Source organism: Clavelina lepadiformis, chromosome 4 (assembly GCF_947623445.1).
Source record: "Clavelina lepadiformis chromosome 4, kaClaLepa1.1, whole genome shotgun sequence".
NCBI lineage: Eukaryota > Metazoa > Chordata > Ascidiacea > Aplousobranchia > Clavelinidae > Clavelina > Clavelina lepadiformis.
In genome coordinates, this window is record NC_135243.1 from 15,754,400 (window position 1) to 15,775,015 (window position 20,616).

Consider the following 20,616-nt stretch of genomic DNA (forward strand, 5'->3'; position numbering starts at 1 on the left):
TTTTAGACTGCCACTATTTACCCAGAAAAATATTACGCTCGAGGCTTTTTTCACAGTTTCTTGTTGACCTAGGCTATAACTTAGGCTAATTATTTGTCTTTATAAACTCTAAAAACACGATCTGTAACGTATTTCTTGGCAGGATAGACCCTTTCCGAATTACGGCGCCATCTTGTTTTGGGTGACAAGATTTTTTCACTCGCCTATAGCCTAGGCCTATATTTAAAATAGAAATTGTTGACCCACTATGATTCTTTTTTAAATTGCAAACGTTCTGTATACCGCCTGTCAGCTTGCAACGATTTCACTCAAGTGAGTTGCACATGAATTTCTTTACACAATAAAGAAAACATATTGAAAAAAAGGTCTCCTAATTTTCATTTACAGTACTTCGAATCCTAAACATTGGTTTTGTTTTGCATGAAATCATTTTATGTGGTCAGCATACTGGCATAGCATGTGATGTAAAAAATTCAAACGTTTGTGTGGAAGAACTATCTGCACTGCATTACACACATCGGTAATTTTTCCCTGCATTTCAAGCAAAGTTTATATAATAGACTAGCAATAAATATGAACTGATTTGCTTTTATTACATGCGCCTCAGATACCATGCAAACTCCTGAACTTTTAAGCATTTCACGTCACATGCTTTACTGACTACGTCTTTAGACATGATATTGAGCATGTCCATAGTATGTAGAAGATTCAAACCACTGAAAAATAAGTAGGCCTACTAGGAAACATGTTTTCATTATTTTTTCTTTACAAGGTACATGAATTCATAACCTATGCCCAGACTGCAGAGAATGGTAGCCAGGTTGCAGACTATAACCGTTTTCAGCAAGATCTTGGATGTGCCAAACAACCAAGAATGACAACTGCAATGCACAAAAATGGTCAGGCACAACGAAAGTGCGCACTTAGGTGCACGGATACACAGAAATATAGGGTCTGGTCAGGTATACATGTGCACAACCAGGTAACGTCACAATTTGAGTAGCAGGTGTGTAATATACAATGAAATCCCATGGTTGTGCAATTGTATACTAGACCCAAAATGTACACAGTTTCACTTATTCAGTCTTTAAATCAACTGAAAATTGAGTTCACAGATATTTTATCCAAATCATTAAGTTCAAAATAACACATATGCCGCTCTGAAACTAATGAACAGCACTATTGAGTAAGCCTATGCCAAATTCTGTAGACTGGTATGGCAAGAGCACACTCACACAGTTGATTCCCATCCCCAAATATATTCATAAAAAATGATTCTATACTTTTTCAACTGACATTCTTTTGATGTTATGATGTATGGTCTTAGTAATGAAAAACTGTAAGTAGTTTTCCTAACATCCTTCCCAATTAATGAAGAGGTTAAGTTATTTAATTATTTCTTGAAATTGTTGTAAAACGCTTAAGTATGGATAATACGACCAATGCCCTAGTACCAACTAAAAAGATTCAGTTGAAGACACAAACTGTGCAAGTATTGAGAGGTGGCTCTTATAAAAAGGTATGTATGGTATTGGATATACAAACGGATACTGACATAGTTTTTAGGTTTTAAAAGCTAAATTCGAATAATGCAGCATTCACCATTATGCAAACAAAATCAATTAACTTCATACTGTTTAACGTTTAGACACGTAAATTGCATCATTCTTTCCAAACAGTTATAGAACCTGTTGCCATATAAATGAGTTTTCCGCCACATATACAAAATTATTCACTGCACACACTCAACAAAGCGCTCTGTCATCTCATAGATAACAAATGATGTTGTTACTGAAAAAAAAATAACAAAAGAAGCTGGTATCCTCTATGTAAATTGAATTTAGCAACTCAGCTAAAACACTGGTAAGTTGAGCATTCACAGAACTGATGTTAAATGGTTATGTTAACATGTGTAAATATCATAATAATAATAATTATAAATCTACAATTCTAGAAGGTTCGTAATACTCATTTATTAACCATGTATGGCAGGTGTGGCTAAAACAAAATTTTTCAGCATGTGGTTCCATAAAATTTTATATAAAATTTACAAGAAATAATGATAAGCAATTACAGTTGCAATTAGACACACCTTTACAATTTAAATTTGCAACATACAAATGCCATTGGTGTTTGAAAATTCGCAAAAGTGAAAATAATTTGTAATTGCTTAAAAGAACGGGTGCATGATCAATAAATCAAGTGCAATCTTTTCTTTATAGAAGAATGAAGACAAGAGCGGCGCTCTTTTTAAAAGAGTAGTTGCCTAGCTCTGTTGATATGTATAATAACTTAGTCAGAGGCTTCTCTTGTTGTTGAAAATCTGATACACAAGATAATATTTGCAACCGAAGGTCCGGCATGACTAGAATGTGCGATCAATAACCTAGCTTATGTAACACGCAAGTATAAAGTTCCAAAACATATTTTTCCAATGCCAGCCTCTAGCACTGGGAATGGTACATTCACAAAGTTACCATTGTTATTGGTGCACAATGATATTGATTATATTGGTACACTTTTCAACCATGGTTTTGTATCATGTCATGGTTAACATGCCATTTACGCTCTAACATTACGTAGTACAATCGGAAAACAATGGACTTATGCCAAGATTTGTTATCTCAAATGGACGCCTAGATAACTTGAGATGTGTTCTTGTGAAAGAAAAACCTAAACACTGAAAAAACTACTGATATACACTTGTCTTTCATCTTCCTATAGTCTATTGTTACGTCAAGGCCTAGCTGTTTAAATGTCTGATGTTGTGGTGTACGTGTAATGAACACAATCTTGGCATTTTTCTATTGTTTTACACAATTTATATTACTACCAAAGGTCCCACGTAGCGTTAAAATTAAATCGTCTTGCCAAACTAAAATTCTCTTTGGCTGTCAGTCAAAACGAAGAAATAAAGCCGCGTGAGGAAAAAAGAAAGAACCAGAAAAAGAGAGCAAAGGAAGCAGAGAGAAAAAATCTTTAATTCCTAATTTGAAACCAGCGTAAAATTGGTTACGAGTTCTTTGGTTATTCATTCAGCAACGGTTCTTACTCAAAGTGTAAACTTGATTACCTTAATGTACTTGCGTTTTTAATGTTACTTATTTGCGTATGATGTTATTAACCTATTATGTAGTTACTTATACTTTTACTTATTAAATATGGGCTACTTATAGAAACCGCTGAATAAGTGACCAGTTAACAGAAAACAAACTTTAAGCCAGTAAATTGGAAGCTGTTTTAGGATACCATATTTCTACAGCAACAACCTTCATGGTTGGGTTTTTAAGGAGGCATATTTTGCGATCAGCTAGTATTCAAAAACATGGTGTATGAGATGTAAAGGCATTTTTCATATAGAACTTCGGGCACATGGCTCAGGGTGCGACATATGCACAGCTCGTAGTTAATGCACTAGTTATGCAGTAGCCACAAAGTTCGAAAAAAAGAAGATAAAAATCTTTAGCATACTTTAGTTTGGTTGCACACCCTGAAATTATTAGAGTTTGGCGCCTATGACTACACTGTAATTGTTATCTTGTCATTGGAACTGCGAGAGTTTCCTACAATAATTCTAACTGAAATGTTTTTGTTACACTATTCTTAACACGATATTAAAAGTTTTCGTTGAAATTGCTGTGTCACACGCCTCCACTTTAATGAAAGATCACTCAAGTGCTAGTTGGGCCACCGGTATGTCACACAGTCAAAATTCATTTTTAATATATATCTTCGACATGATATACCTTGTGTTGTGCATTTTTTGTTCTTCTGATAGCAAGCCACAATTTCCCGCCTCAGTCAATGCTTTTTCAATATTTAAACTTTCAATCCATGGTTGTCTGTGGATTTTTTTCACAACGTTATAAACTACAGCTCTCGAACTGAGCAGTTTTTTATAGTGCATATATTTCTAAATAATATTCAATTCAACCACCTATGCTTTGAAGAAGGTTGATTTGATAATTATCTGAAACTACAGTCACGATGTAGTTATATATATATATATATATTTAACTATAATTATGACTTGGATATAGATTTTTGATTAAGCTTTATGATGTGGATCATTGTATATGCAGGAGGATTACTCTGCTTTAAAACTTCAAACACTTAAGCATAAACTGGAAGCTCAGCGTTCACTTAAAAAGGTATGTTGGTTATTTGGTTGTTAATTTTAGAGACCGTTGCAAAATTAAGACAAACAGTTTTAAATAGAAATTTTATGTCGTTTAAGATGAGGTTCTGAAGGTTGCTGTATTATCTCAGTATCTTATGGTAACTACTGCTGCGCTACTGTATAATTTTATGTTTTAGTACTGGTTTTTATACTAAAATAGGTAGCAGTATCTTAGTTTTATTAATTTTTATTTCAATGCTGAGTAATGCACAAAAACAAGTGCAAGATATTTTTTCGTGCACTATTGCATATAGAAATTTAGTGCTATTCTGTGATAGTACTGTGTGTTTGGTGTTGAAAAGTACTAACCTTAACTCCCAATTTTCTAGCCAGCTAGTCAGTTTAAAGAAATTGATTGCTTAAATTTTCTAACACACTGCTTGGGTTATAAAGTGTAAAAGTAAAGAAGCTTAGCAATTTTACATCTAAACACAGAAACAACACAACTTTCCCTGACAGCTTGAAATGTTCATAGTACCATTTGTTTATTAATGGTTCAGAAATTTTGCAGGCAATTTGTTTTTGCGAGGTTTCATACTCATCCATGCCATCTGAACAGCTTTACATTTGGCACAATTATGCTGACATGATTTTGGTTGATTTTTTTCTGTTGACTCGATTGAGCTGTTGACTCCGTATAAGTGCCTGATTTTTCAGAAGGGGCTGTTCCCAGTATTCATGCATATCGTCACATAGCTTTATTGGCCTAGAACTCAAAGTTGCTCAAATTCACCATAAGAATTTAAGGAACCAATTACATTTATTATCCAAACACACCAATCATTGTACGATTGACCGCAATTGAAAATTTAACACAAGCTGTTGTGACATTGAATGTAAATCAATGAAATACAAAAGGATGTGTGGCATAATCGCAGCAAGTTAAAACGGCAATTTTTTCAAAGTTAATACTTTTGCCAACGGCATTGTGTTCTAATTTCATTGGCCAACTCAAAATGCCATTAGTCATGACATTGGGGTTAGATAACTGTTTATTTGACATGTCAGTCTGCTAGAACCTGCTGAAATAATATCCGCAAGTTTTGGCCACAGTAAAATGTGCTGATATGTGCTGCACTTAAATACAATACATGAATATTTTGACCCATTGCCACTGCCCACACTATGCTAAATTGGGTAACAAACATTGTTGGGAGTGAGTTATATGGTGGTCTGATACGTAAATAAACTGTTAATGGACTAATAAATTCCCATGCCAGTCTTTTGGATTTATCATTTAAAAGCAATATAGTTTTGTTTAGCACACTCTTGGGAAATGCTACTTTTAGATAAGCGTTTTCACCAGTATTGGGAAACTCTTTTTCCAATACCCCTTCCACGCCTATGCATAAAAATATCTGAAACAAAGTTTTAAATTTACAGATGAAAGATGTAAGAACATTTGATGTCAAACGACGTGATCAAAGCTTGTTAAGACAACATCAAAAGGTGAGCTATGTAGTGGCAATTGTGTACGATGGTTTTCAACGGCTTTTGGTTCGAGCAATTACGTTTAGAAATGCTGATAAAATGTGTAGTTTGACATAACGGACATATCATTATTTTGTCTGTCCATGAATGCTGATAGCCATGTACTTTGACGCTGACATTTTAGGTTAAATTGACCGTACTTTTGTGAAATATGAATTTAAGGTCATTATATTATGCTTTAGGCAAAGCTGAGCACGATCATTTGTGGCAAGTGATTATGGGAGCGGTGCTAGTTTATCAAAAAGCAATCATGCACACGGAAACGTTAAAATTTTTTGCCCGGCACTCGTTTGCTCGGCATAAGAAAACACTGTGAAGGCGCTTTGCAATTGATAAATCATTGAAGTTTTGATTGCTTTGCTTTGACTAATTTTCACATAATGGTAGTCTAAAAAGAAAAACCTAGGAGCTAACCTGCCTGTTTTTCCTTAAGTAAGATAGATTGTGACTTACTGTTAGCGGCATACAATGCGTACTTACTTCCATATAAGCGCTGTGAAAAAAGTATCGTAGCCTACCTTTCAAAAGTAGAGCCTGCGAGAGTATAGCACAATGATTAACTAATGCATCAAGTGCGTGATTCCAGAAAATGAATTTGAAGAAAACTAAACAAAAAAATAAGAGCATAGGACTGTTTAAAGATAAAGCAATCGTTATAGAACTTTGAGGTCATGCATGCAATCAAGAGAGCTTTTGTAAATGTGTCATCAAGCAAGCAATTTCAATGTGTCTTATTTTTCTTGAAAGATATAATAGAGCAAAGCATGTGTTTTGAATTTTAAACAAATGTGAACCGAATATTGTTGATAATTTTTTTTGGGAAAATGCGTGTTCTTCTGTCCTGTATGGTGTTATTGTTTTTATTTTTGGTGTGGGATCCCCAGATCTGTTTTCCACAAATGTTTTGATTGAAGTAATAAGAAAATTTTTAGCAAAGTTACTGTTACCGTAGGTTCGGCGTATAAGCCCACTGCTATTTTTTAGGCTGCATTTACGACTTACATTTACGGGTTTGTACACCGATATACATGTAATATGTTAGAGTCCAAGATTTTCATAGAATCTTAATTTTGGGGGTTTGTTGCCTCCAAAAGGAATTCAATTTTTGCTTCACTTTTTTGTAAAAAAAGTATTGCTATATCTAATAGTGCAAAAAATATAACAAATAGACTAAATACACAGGCTTAAAAATACAAAAATTTGTAAATTAATTAAAATAATTTGTTAAATTATTTATTTTTCATTTTTGTTATAACTAATATGCACTGATAATATAATTTAAGAGAATGTTTTCAAATTCAGATTTGGCAAAATTCAAGCTTGCTTTTAAAGAAGTCTATAAAGAATATGGAAGATGATCATTTTCTGCTTCTAAAGAGGTTCATGAATCAGTTTGCTGGCGTAGATGCAATCTTTGTTTCATCAGTTGAAAGGTATACATTGTCATGTTTTAGCTTATAACCACATGTCACATGTTCACATTTGTTCACATGTGACATGTGCATATAAATGTGTTAACCTGTGATTCTATGTCCAGTTGTTCTTGCTACATGACTACGAAACCCTTTAATTGTAAGCTTTGTTAGGTGAAAATCTTGCTGGTAATATAACTTTGAATAAGCTTTATTCCAAATTTCATTTCATTTTCAATGTTTTATTTTTTTAACAAGACAAGTAGCTTACCTAATTTGCAATAAAAAAGTTCAGTGCTTCCATTTGTTGTGAACTTGTGAAATATTTGATTTTTTATCTTTGTTTTTTCCAATATAAAAAAAAAATAAGTAAATTTCCTAGTTACAATCTGAAGTTCTCATCTTTTTATCATAAAAACAAACTAACAAAAACCCATTGTTTTTCTTATCCTCGTTTGTTGTCTTTTTATTAATTTAGTTACAGTTTGAAAGCAAACTCACTGCACACAGTCTGACCTTATTCTCTAATCGCGTTTCGTCAAGTCATTGGTTTTAAACCAAAAATCTCTTGCGACTGTGATGTCACATTTTGTTGATGTGCTGCACTGATGATGATGTCTCACACTGTTATGTGCAACTTTGATGCTGCAATTTTTATGTAGTCACTCTCAAACAAATTATGATATTATCTATTTATCTAAAAAATGACTTACCATTTGATTACATGTTCCAAATCTATAAAAACTCTGAAAAATTTGTGCAGTAGCACTTAAGTTTTTTTAGTCTTTTAAAGGGTATTTTGGGTCCAGAGGGTTAAAAATCTCAGCACCACTAGTGGTATTCCAACCAAACTTGGGAAAGTTTTCACTCCTGTTTTTGGTGTACGGTAGGGCTGGCCAACAAGTAAATCACTATTTTCTGGAAGGTGTACATAAAAGGTATATACACTTTATTGTAAGCAGCCGTGATATTTTTGTGGAGGTCTCTACGCAAAACAGTATTTTGTTTTACAAACTAAAACTTTTGAAAATCAATTTAGTAAAAGTCTTGGATTTTTATTGGTGTTATCTGTTGTGCGGTCCAGATATCATAACACATCTTGTCATCTATTAAAGGAAAGTGTAAATTAGCAGTATACTTGATTATCTTAATTCAATGCTAATGATGTCATGACACTATATACAGATTGCGTGCGGAACATTTGGAATGTGTCATATTCGACATTTGCCAACAAATGTCTGTAAACTTCAACATACAGTAGTTTGCAAGTTTATATAGATGCTTTGCCACAAAACACGACATTGATTTCATGCACACCATTGTGGACATATTCTAGACATGGGCAACAAGATTTACACTTGCTATAAAAAAATATAAGATTTTTGCAGTATTGTCTTCAGAGCAACATTATACTAATGACTAACGTCAGTAGCGGTTTAGGTACTTGGCAGAGAATGTATCAACGGTAACGATATTTGCTATTCAGTGCTGTTTCAAAAAAGGTAGTTTGATAGTTTGTACCGGTACTTTTTCTTAACGGATCCTGCTACAAATGCAATTTTTGCACCATTACGACCCAGCTATGCAGGTTACTACAGGTCACAACAGTCGTGACCTCGCTTCTTGAAATTATACATTTGTAGGTTGAAAAAGACCAGCCAGCACTAAAAGTTAGCTTGAGGGTTTAATTAAAACAAAGTTTTGAAAAAAATACTTCTCAAAACCTGGAAATAATCATATTAAACATACTGAGTGCCCGGACCGACTAAATTTTCATGAAAAATGTAATTCGATCGAGAGATTTAGTACCAGTATCCTTACTGCCCACATTTTGGAACGGATTGATCAGAGATAATTTCATACGACGATCTTTGCTGCATGAAATTAGTTTCTTAATGTGAATTCAGGGTCATAAAAAAAGTTTTTAATAATGTTACCCACTTTTTGTGCATTTGGAGCGTAATTGCTAAACGTGTAGTTTTGACCCAGCATTTAAACATTATTGCCCCCTTTGAACACAATCTTAAATACTCCACTGTTCAACCTCAGACAATCTTATGTATTCAAACGTAAGTGGTCGGATGATAGCCACAACAATTATGGTATAGATTATATATATGGTATAGTTATTTATAAGTGGTGTTAGGACATTAAAAATTCGAGAATGTAGATTTTGCAAACAAGCTTTAGCATAATACAGTAGACCTTGCATATAACAGACAAGCTGGGACCAGCAATATTCATCTGTTATATATGATATCTACTATATGTGACATCCGTTATATAAGAAATCTATTCTGAGCACACTGTTCAGACTCATTAGGCTGCTATCTGTTACTCTCGCATTCCTGAGTTAATTAGAAGTAATATTCCATTTGTATATGGATTCACACTGTGCGAGAGGAATCACAGCAATTGCTTGCACTGCGCCAAGACGTTGTCACTTACAATATGATTTTAGAATGATTACCTTAAATAGCAATTGTAGTGTCAAGTGTCGACTATCAATTTATTTGCAAAATTAATGCTTGCATTATATACCACATATTTTACATCAGTTATGTCCCAAAGGGACTTATCTCCAAGTTGAATACATTAAAAAGAATAAGAAACCATTCGGATCAGACTTTTCTCCGACTTATGCGATTACCTGTTAGCTGTGTTAGTTTGCAAACACGAGTTTTGGGACAATTTCAGGAGTAGTTGATAAAAGTTTCAGTTGTTCCCACCTGTAGGCAGGTTATCCAGCGCTCCCTAATGTAAAATAAAAATTGAATTCTTTGATTTCATTGGAGATTTATATTGGAAAGGTATTTGGATTTATATTGGACTTGTAGTTGTTTAAAAGTTAAAAACAACCCCGTTCAATGGCTGAAAATTGAAGGTCTGAAACAAAATATTGGTCAAGAAAATTTTTTAGTTTCGGAAGTTTTTGATGTTATATGTTTGCTGTGTGTTGTATATCATGTCAATTTTTTATGTTGATTGGTATGTTTTATCTGTTTAGTCATAAATGGTCTTGTTTTGTTTGATATTTTATGCTATGTTAATGAAATTTATAAAGGTTAAGAAATACAGTGAAAGTTTGTTAACTAATTTGAAGGGACTGATTAAATTACTTTAAGTTAACCTAGATTGGTTAAATTAGCCTCAAATATGACAAATCTGAAAACGTGACTGAGGAATAGTAGTTATGTTTGACATAACAGCGGTATTACAGTATATTCCGCTTAATATTGTATTAATAAATACAAAACGATATAAATAAATATTAAAGTGGCCATTTTTGTTTGGTACCACATTTGTCACATGAAACTCTTCGTTTACTATGACCACTGACCAGTCTTTGGATATTATGACCACTTTTCCACCTTTTTCAGATTTTTCTAACATTTTTTTGTGTCAATTATGCAACTTGAGAGTGACAATTATATCACTTGTATTCCCAATTCACCTACTGACGTTCATTTCACAAACTCGGCATTCAAACATTTTTATACTTTACGTACTGCTAATTGCCTAAATTAGTATATAGGCTTCTTATATAAACTCGTGTGTCTATACAGAGTTTCGTTCATTTTATTTTATTGAGTTCGGTTTACTCTGCTGTAATACAAGTTTCATTAGTGTTTCTTATATTGCTGGCACTGTCGGTTTACTTGCAGTGATGATTGAGAAGAGCATGGAACTGTTACTGGAGTCAGATAGGCTCGGAAGGCTATGCAAGGCTAAGTCAAAACCTTTCACCGTTGGTGTTGGACTACGCCGGGGGTGTATGCTGTTACCTCTCTTTCTCATAGTTTACATGAACTGGATAGACAGGCATAGCCTTGGCGAAGAGTGTGTCATGGTTGGAAGCAGTAAGATCTGTCATTTGCTGTTTGCAGATGACCTAGTTCTTCTGGATTCCTCAAAATCTAATCTTCAACATACACCCAATCGTTTTGCAACTGTTTGCAATGATGAATATAAGCATAAAGAAAACTGAGGTACTCTGCCTCTTGAAAAACCTTGATCGGTGCTCACTGCAAGTGTGCGGAGAAACACTTAAAAAGGTGGAGAAGTTCAAGTATCTGGGAGTGTAATTCATGATTGATGGAAGCCAGAACACTGAATTAGACACCAGAATTGATAAAGTAAGCGCATTCATGCGTGAGCTTCAACGTTCTGTCATCATGAAACGAGATGTTTGTAAGACCACAAAGCTCTCAATTTATAAGTCAGTTTTCCTTCCAATTCTCACCTAGGCTCTCAATTTATAAGTCAGTTTTCCTTCCAATTCTCACCTAGGATCATGAATCTTGGATAATGACCGAAAGAGTGTGCTCACAGGTACAGGCTTCAGAAATGGAATTTTTAAGAAGAATTTATGGTGTATTGCTACTAGATCAAGTGTGTAGCACCAAAATCCGTAAATGTCTAAATTTTGAGGCCATATTACTTCGAATTGAGAGATCCCAGCTACGATGGTTTCGTCATGTCACCAGAATGCATCAGGATAGATTTGCAAACCAAACAAGTCATGCTTACCTCATCAACCGATAAAAAACCAGCAGGTCAACCAACAACCAGTTGGTACAATTCTATCACTGACCTGGCCTAGTCATAATTTGAAATACAAATGTGTAACTTTTGCTTAACATTTGCACTGTGTTGCGTTAGTTTGTTGCTCAGGCCAAACTTTTCATAATGTTGTTGTCGCATTTCCATCTATGTCATTGATATTTTCAAACATATACTTATAAATTGCACTTGTAAAATTCATAATGAGAATTTTGTTTTGCAGATGTTTTGAATCAGAATCGCATGAACTAGAAAATTTCAAGCGTGGTGTAGTTGACCCAATATTTTTGCTTCGTAAGGATTTATCACACAGGTGAATACAAATCAATATTATACACCCTATAATACAAAAATATGGAAACTAACATAAGTAGGGTAACTCATGATTGACCTAAATGTGAATTTAAACTTTTTATGTATGACAATATCTAAATATTTAATTATGTAGCTAATGTTTCCATAAAATGATTTTTTTCACTGCCCCAACTAATTGCAATGCTTCCTCATTATCTGCTTTAGTTGGGAAAGTGTTTTTGAAAATTTTAGAGGATAAGCAAAACTTGGATAATTGAATTCTTATATTTAACAATTCTAACAATTCAACAATCCAAAAAAATTCTGTTACATTTACATCTCATGCTGCCTTTTCGAATATGAAGCCATCTCAAAGTGTTAAGATATAGTGCTGTATAAGATTTAGTGTTTGCCAAGGAACTGCAAGTACAGTAGAATTAATGAGAATAGATTAATTCATACACTGTAAAGCTACATCTGCAAGGTCTTTCTAGCCTGTTTTTACTGTACTGATACATGATAAAGCCTCTTTATCAAGCAGCTAGGTAAAACAAGGTCTTGATAAACAAGGAAGCATTGTAGTATGTAGGTACATTGTACAATTGCACATTTTCCATATGAAATTATTCGTTAAAATTTTGAAAAATAAAAACTTTAAGTATAAGTTGGTTTAAATTTAAGTTTTAAATAATAATAATGATAATAATAGTTATTATCAATAAACAAATTCAAGGAATGAAGTGAGGGTACTTGGAAGTACTTGGTGTTGAGACATTTTAGAGGTTTTAAGAAATTAGCCCCTTTCTAATCCTAAAAGAATTTGTATGATTTTCTCAAAGATGTTTTATTCAAGCCACCAAGCTTGTCAAAATATTGTTATAATATTTCACAGATCATCATAAAACACTTTGAGAAAGCATTTTATTTATTTTTTTTTTATTTATACACTTTGTTGAATGTGTTTTAAGATATGTTTATAAAGTTTTATATACATAGTATATAAAACCATACGCAACCTAACACTTCCTTTGTAATTGATAATAACACAATTTAGGGAAAGAAATTTTCTTAAATAAAAGTTTTGTTTTAGGTTGAAAACTGGATTTAATTCTATAGAAGGGAGCTGTGATGAGCAGGATATCATTCAGCAGATCGACGGTGTAAAAATGCAAAGTGACACCATTCATGACTGGCTTTTACAGCAGCGCAATCAACTTGAGATTGAGCTAGATATGCTTCCAATTTCACAGGTGTTGTTCTTTCACCATATACTTTTTACAGATAACACAAGTAAAATGATAGTGTTTATGGCTGCGGTGTCCGATTGAAATGGATGTGCCATTTTTTATTTTTAAGCATATTGTTATTACTTGACAGATCCGTCAACTACCTCTGCTGTTATTACGTTATCTTAAATATCGGATGGTCAACAACTAGAGAAGCCCCTTACTTGGGCGATTTTTGTTATTATATACAGTAATTTGTAAAACATTATTTATGCATACAGAGCTTGTTTGATGAGTTGACGAGCTCCAGTTTATTTTTTGATGTTGTTAGTGTGATTGATTTTTGCACATATCTCTCAAAACTGAGATATGGACATTTTTATATTTTCTTTTTAAATTTAAGTTAGTCAGTCTGTCTTTGTCAAACAGCCAAAGCAGAATAATTGAGATGGGTAATTTTTGTGTAATAAGGTTTTAATTTGTCTCACACTAAATAAAAATATGGCATTGTTTCCTGTTTTGTAAGCAAACACAATATTTGTTTATTATGGGCAGCTCGATCGTATTTTGGTTAGAAATGTTTCATAACCCCCTGTGAACATTTTGAATTTTTAGGATGCGATAAGAGCAAGGTGGCATTCTGGGAGGCACTTTGTATACTGTATTTAATCGTTCAAAAAGTAGTTTTGTGTGAAAATTGCTTAATGCATTACCATGAAAACCAACTCTATGCAGCACCTGAGCCACCAGCTGGCTCAAAAAACACAATGGAATCAATGTCAATATCAATGATATACACAGTTGTTATGTGTACCATCCATACTTTTACTACATGAGTACCAGTGCAATGATGTTACCTAATGTTTCCTTTAAGTCAAACAATACAAGATTGCTTTCTGATTAAAGAATAACCATATTTTTGTTCAAAATTGCCAACCATTTGTTACTCTGGTGAATGTTGAACTTCAAATGTCAATTAATGCTGTGGACCAGCGTTATAGTTTGTCACTATTACTTTTTACTACCTACCTTAAACCTGGATTGTTGACTTTCCAAGGTTTACAATAATGCAGATTATCAGTCTGTTTCGTAAGAAAAAGATTTTTCAAAGCTGCGCTGTATTTTTTTGAGAAAATCATCTTCTTGTTACTATGCAATTTTGAGCAAATGGCCCATAGTTTGGCGGTAAATTTGTTTATGGAGATTTTAGTTAATAATCACGTTTTTGATCTGCTTATTGTTGATGGCATATTCTGTTTATTTTTATTGCAATTTAATAGGAAATGGTCCGATGAATCATGTGCTATACAATGCTAAAGTAGTAACTATCTTCAGTACGATTATTAGTGTAAATATGGTCATTAATTTAGCAGACTTTTCTTTTATTCCAGTAGCATGTTGAATAAGACTCTTTGCCTTAGGACTTTGCACTAGGTTATAGTATTTTCTAGTTGGTTGATATTTTTGATAGGTTAGTATTAAAGTCCCACAATATATAATACTTACTGTATTTTTGTCCTATTTGTAATTTATAAGCAATTTGAAAACTTTTTATCAAGTTTTTCAGGGTTATACGAAGGGAGCCTATATACAACTTCTATTACAACACGTTTTATCTTTTAAAAGTGTTGTTTCGATAAATAGATTTTCGCAACATAGGATTTCAAAATGCTAGTCAGTTCGAAATTGATAATTCAGGCTTTTGTGTATATATATGGCTACTCCACTGGCAGTAGTATTAGAGTCTTTAAAGTGTGTTAAACTGTAATCTTTTAATTCTACATTACTAGGTCTTATTTTTAGTTTTGTTTCAGATATAAATATTAAATTAAATTTAGTAGACAACATAAATTTAAGAAGTCCAATAAGAATAACTCAAATCAGACCAAATTCTATTTTAAATTTTAATCTTAAATTTTTTGTGCTATATAGTGGTCAAGTATCTTATTAGGTTATTATCATAACAAAGTAAATGAATAAATGGTTAATTCATTTAAAGCTAAGATATTTTCATTCAAAAACAATGGCTTGTTTTGCAAATTTGTCCAGTAATGCTATTTCATTTAGAGCACTGACATCGTCATGCCTGATGTAAAATATGCTATTCCTGCTAATGCTTTTAATGTGCATTGCCCAAAATTGTCTGTTGTGGAAATGGTGATGAAGCAATTCTTGGATATCCAGTAAGTATATGTTTTTCTAGTCTGAAATAACCACACACCTTGACGAACTTTTAATTTGAGACACATGTTAGTTCCATTGGCGGATCTAGAACAGTTTTAAAGGGGGAGGAGGGGGGGTCTTTTGTTTATCTCAAGTTCTGCAAACTTGGATTCCTCAAGAAACAGAAATTGCTGGTTTATTTGCTTTCGTATCACCATCCATAGAGTATCGGTTGGTGAACTAAAAAGCTTTGTACGTTTTTTAAAGACTAAATAATTCTTAGCCCAGTTCTTTCCACTGCTTGCTTTCCCTGTTTAATTACCCAAAGTATTAGACCACATGAAAATCTTTTACAGTTGTTAGATACCAGGGCCCAGAGGTAACACGTTTCATTGAGTACGATGCTTGTTGGTCATTAATACTTTTGCAAAAAAGCAATGCGTTTGTTAATGATGTATGGATACGTTATCCGAAAAGCGATTTTGACATCACAAGGCAAACCCTGCTTAAGTGCAAGAAGTGTAAAGCATTCCAGTACTGCTATGCATTATGCTTACATTGTTTTTAGTGAAAAGTATATTCTAAAGCGAAATCACAATATAACGTCTAGAAACCAACACAGGCCACTGGCGAGAATTTTTTAACCGTATTCCCACCAGGCATTGTTGATAGCACCAATGTGGTTTAAATAGCCACTCGGGTGCGTTCAAACCAGATGTACCAGAGTTTTTCAAAGAGACATTAGAAAAAATTTGCGCAATCATCACAAAGAAAGCTGAGAAACGTTGAGAAGAGAAAAGTGCTGGCCTCTTGTCATAAAAGTGTTTTAGAAAATAGTTCTGTTGCGTGCTATCTTTGGAACAAAGTACTAGTTGTTGTAAACCAGCAAAGTAAACTTTTAAGCCGTGCGTGCAAAAATAATCTAAAATGTCGAGGATAGTATTGCAACATCTCCACTAGACTCCACTCATAGATTCCAGTTACAGCAACAACCACTAATTAGATTTTTGGATCTTACCGTTATTTTTTCAAAAGGTTGATTAAAGTCTTAAGCATCGATTTAATTATTAATCTGACTTGTATTACTTATAATCCTAACTGCTTAGTTAACTAATTGAAACTCTGTCACACATTTTATTGCCTGCTTTGCATTTAAATTAATACTGTATGGTTAATGGTATGATAAACGGACTTAGGGTCTCCTATTCAGTTCAAAATTTTAAAGCCTGGGTTCGGGGTACCTGTTAAAAAAAACAATGGAAAAATCTTTTTAGGTGTTTGAGAAAAATGTTTTTTTTCACCATAATATACTTATTATTATTGTGAAATTCACTACTATATTCAATTTGTCCTTTATTAACAATTTAGCTTCTAGAAGACAGCCTACAAAGCCTGGCTCCATTACAGGTCTTTGTTTGCTTTGTTAGCTCGGTACACTAAGGTGCCAAAAGCTGCAACACTTTTTATAACTGTGATTTGAATGTAAATGTAGCCAATTTTAAATTTGATGTTTGATTTATGGAGTAGCGATTGTAGAAATGCCTATTTCATGTGTAGCTTGGTATTGGTGATTTGTAATTGGAATCCATGAAGTCTCATTTGAAAACCATGTACTAAATTTGTATATGAAACATTTTTGTTAATTCACAAAAAAAGTGACACAATTACAGTAAAAGCTTTGCCAGTGGCGATGGTGGTCCATGGCTTGTGGTTTTATATGGTCATTCCAAACAAAATAAATCAAAAAATGGAAATGAATGCCCTTACCTCTTAAGTTTTTTTGTGTTAGTATACTGTAAAGTGTTTTCGAATCAAAACAAAAAAGTTTAAGCAATGTATGTCAACTGTGTTTTAAAATATACCCCTGAATATTTGGCGTTTTTTTGCTACTGGAGAGAACTCTTTTCCTTTTTTGTAGCATCCACTGCATTCATAGAAAAATGCTAAAATTTGGCAGATTTCAATTTTAATACAAAACTTAATATAACAAAAACAGCCTTTCCCTTGAAAAATTTGTTATCTAATGCTGAATGTTCTAAGACCGAATCTTAACATGGGCACTGCAATCATTTTTTTAAAAACGATATCATACATTTTGTTTCAGTTTTAAATTTTCTTTGCGTAATACATAAATTTTCTTAAGTATTGGGAAACACTTTCTTTTGAAGGCTGCATTTGATAAGTTTAGTAAAATAAATGATTATTTTATACATTTAAATTTGTGACTTGTTATATAAAGCTAGCTTTGTAAATTTGGCTTTCTTAGATCAGTATGTATGAAATGATGGGAGGTTAGTAGTTAGTATACTGTGCATTAATATCTGCCATATCAGCATCCTTTTAATAAACTCGTTTTTAAGATAATGCGCTATTAATCATAACATTGCATACTTTTACTGCTTTGTTTGTCAATTCCTTATGCAGCTAGAATTTTTTCTTTCTGTCCTCATGTTTTGACATGGCGATGAAAGTCAAACAACTTTAATATTCAGATTATGACTTTGTACTTGTTGGTATTTAGCAACTGTTAATGTAAATAATTTTTTTTTCAGTTCTTATTATTATCAACAAATTATGAAAGAATCTGATAAACTGGAAAATGTGTCCTTGCATATTCTTAATATGCCACAATCATGGAATAGCACAGAACTGTGGACAGTAGTTGCAATTCCAGAAATGTATGCACAGTTAAATCCTGGACTAGAACATAGCACTTTACAATCACTAATTGCAGATATTTTGCAACGTTTATTACAAAAGTCAAAAATGGACGTTGTGAAAATAAGCTCTTCTCTTCTTCTGTATAGGTAAGTCTTATACTGTTCCTTTTAATCATTATAATACGTCAGCCTCTTTTTCATATGATTACTTGTTATGACATCACGATCCACATTGTTGTGTTTTGTGTAGTCTGTTTTTTCTAGTATTTTTGGGCCAAATTTGCAAGTTAATTAGGATGTGCTGGCACATACAGCGTTATAATTCAGATAATAAACAAAAACTAGAAAACTTTGAGACAAAATACGTATTATTGCACATGGTCTTACTTCGTCTGTCTTACTCCGCTCCTAATGACATGGTATTTCAACAAAGTTGTAAACCTTTATGCTGCAAAGTCTTCCACTACTACTATACATTGCATTGTGTTCACCTTTTTTAGTGAAAAGTTTAATCATATGGTAAACCATAAATTTCTATGTTATTTTTTCCGTATAACGATATTGGTGTCAAATGGCGTAGTTACAATGACTTTCGTCAGTGTTTACATCATAATAAAAATAAACATAGGCCACAAGTGCATTGATATCTATAGCAGAAGTTGAATGACAGCCAAAAGCATGTCACTTATTGCTATGTTGACGATCATGAATTTTAACAACACTATTTACATCACTTCAGAGTAGTACAACCAATACATGTGTTTAAAAGTAACAACAGTGCACAGCCATGAGCAGAACGGCATGGTTTTAGTGAAATCAACAACAGGCTAACAACATTGTTGTTGAAAAAATGTTGAGATTCAAGCCTTCAATCAGAGCAAAAATACTATATTATTAAAACCTATATTAGAGTAATTTAGGTAAGCGATTTACTGTAAGCCGTTAAAAACTTGTTAACACTTCTTCATGTCTTTAAAACGGAAAAGAACAGTCGCAGAAGAGAAAAGAGTGTTTAATTCCAAATGGGAACTGGATGACTTCATGATTGAGACAGCAACTCATTCCATGATAAATTGAAAAACGTATAGGACAGCAAACATGTTGCATCTTTACTTTTGTTAAGTCTAGTAATAGTCGCTGCGAAGCTTCCTACAGAGTGGCATATCATCTTGGCGTTGCCGGGAAATTTTTAAACAATGCCTCATAGATGTTGTTAAATGCATTCATCCTGGTAAGGAAACTGATTATTCATTGATTCATCTTTCGCGTGTTACTATGCAACGCCGGCAGTATGTTATAGCCCAGTAGTTAAAACTGGGTTAAAGGTAAACAAGCGAGAAAGTTCATTTGCGCTGGATGTCGACAAGTCAACAGACATCAACGACTTGGCCCAACTGTCTGTCTCTTCTTTTTCTTCTGCCCAACTTCTTCCTTCGTTGCCTGTCTTCAAACTTTGAGTTGTGTGAAGATCTTCTCTCAATGGAAAGAGTTGCTTCTAGTACCCATGGTGAAGATATATTTATTGCAGTTAAGAATGCCTGTATTCGCTCCGGGTTAGATCTGAAAAATCTTTGTGGAATCTGCACATATGGCGCACCTGCCATGATTGGTAACCAACAAGGCTTTGTGAAAAGATTTTCGGATTGCGTATCTAAGGAGTATGGTAAAAAACAGCTCATCGACCTTCACTGCATCATCCACCAGGAAGCGCTATGTACCAGATCTGTCACTTTAAATACCATTTTGAAAGACATGAATTGTATTATACTGTTCATTCGCGCAAACGCTCTTCATCACCGGATATTTCGAGAAATTTTATATTCAAATCAATCGTCTGCTGAGGACATTCTTTATTACTCTGCGGATCGTTGGTTGTCTCAAGGGGAAACATCTCGTCGTGTTCTGCTGCTGCGCAAAGAAATAGTAAAATATTATTCCATGATAAACAAAGACTGTCTCTTGCTAAACAATGGGTTCCTTACATCTCTGGCGTTTTTGGTGGATTTGCTAACCCATGTCAATTATTATCTGAATCAAAGACTACCAGGAAAAATTACAACAGTTTGTCTTGTGCATAGAAAAATACAAGATTTCCGTGACGAATGTCGTCTCCTGAAAAGTTATCTCCAGCAGTGTAATTTCTTCCATTTTCCGCAACTGACATCTCCGATTGATAGCAAAGGAGCAAACGTTGGCGAAATTCCAATCATCCTCTTTTTTGGCGTTTTCGATGCGCTGTTGCAGGAACTCACCCACTGCTTCCAAGATTTTGAGAGAATTTCAGAAACAGTAAGACTCATTTCTTTTCCGCATATGGTAGAGACGAGATTTTACCATTGCAATTTCAAATGGAACTGGTGGAGTTGAAAAATAGTGAGCAGCTTGTGAAGAAGTTTAAAGATGAAGAAAAGTTGCTGGACACATAGAAAGGAGCAGTTGAATATCCAAAGTTATGAGAATTGGCCAGAAATATACTCTTTCTTTTTGGAAGCACTTACGTGTGCGAAGCATTGTTTTCAAGTATGAAGTATTTGAAGAACAGGTATTGGACCCGAATGTTAGATAGCAATTTGGAATCGGAACTACGGCTCATGATATCCAGCGAGTTGCCTAATTTTGCAAGTTTA

At 33.6% G+C, this 20,616-nt stretch overlaps 1 protein-coding gene across 2 annotated transcripts in view; it reads left to right on the forward strand.

The window, feature by feature from the left end:
- The first annotated feature begins 1,359 nt into the window (after positions 1–1,359).
- LOC143452917 (coiled-coil domain-containing protein 148-like) overlaps positions 1,360–20,616 on the forward strand; it is a 31,687-nt gene continuing 12,430 nt past the window's right edge. Inside the window, exons 1-8 of one of the 2 annotated variants that reach the window (XM_076954059.1) lie at positions 1,360–1,519; positions 4,083–4,151; positions 5,564–5,629; positions 6,974–7,104; positions 11,870–11,959; positions 13,031–13,190; positions 15,234–15,349; positions 17,882–18,136. In XM_076954059.1, coding sequence (XP_076810174.1) covers positions 1,427–1,519; positions 4,083–4,151; positions 5,564–5,629; positions 6,974–7,104; positions 11,870–11,959; positions 13,031–13,190; positions 15,234–15,349; positions 17,882–18,136 — 980 coding nt within the window. In that variant the 5' untranslated portion in view covers positions 1,360–1,426. Of the gene's footprint in view, positions 1,520–1,677; positions 1,864–4,082; positions 4,152–5,563; positions 5,630–6,973; positions 7,105–11,869; positions 11,960–13,030; positions 13,191–15,233; positions 15,350–17,881; positions 18,137–20,616 lie in introns of those variants that run through there. The other variant, XM_076954060.1, reaches the window with a different exon arrangement.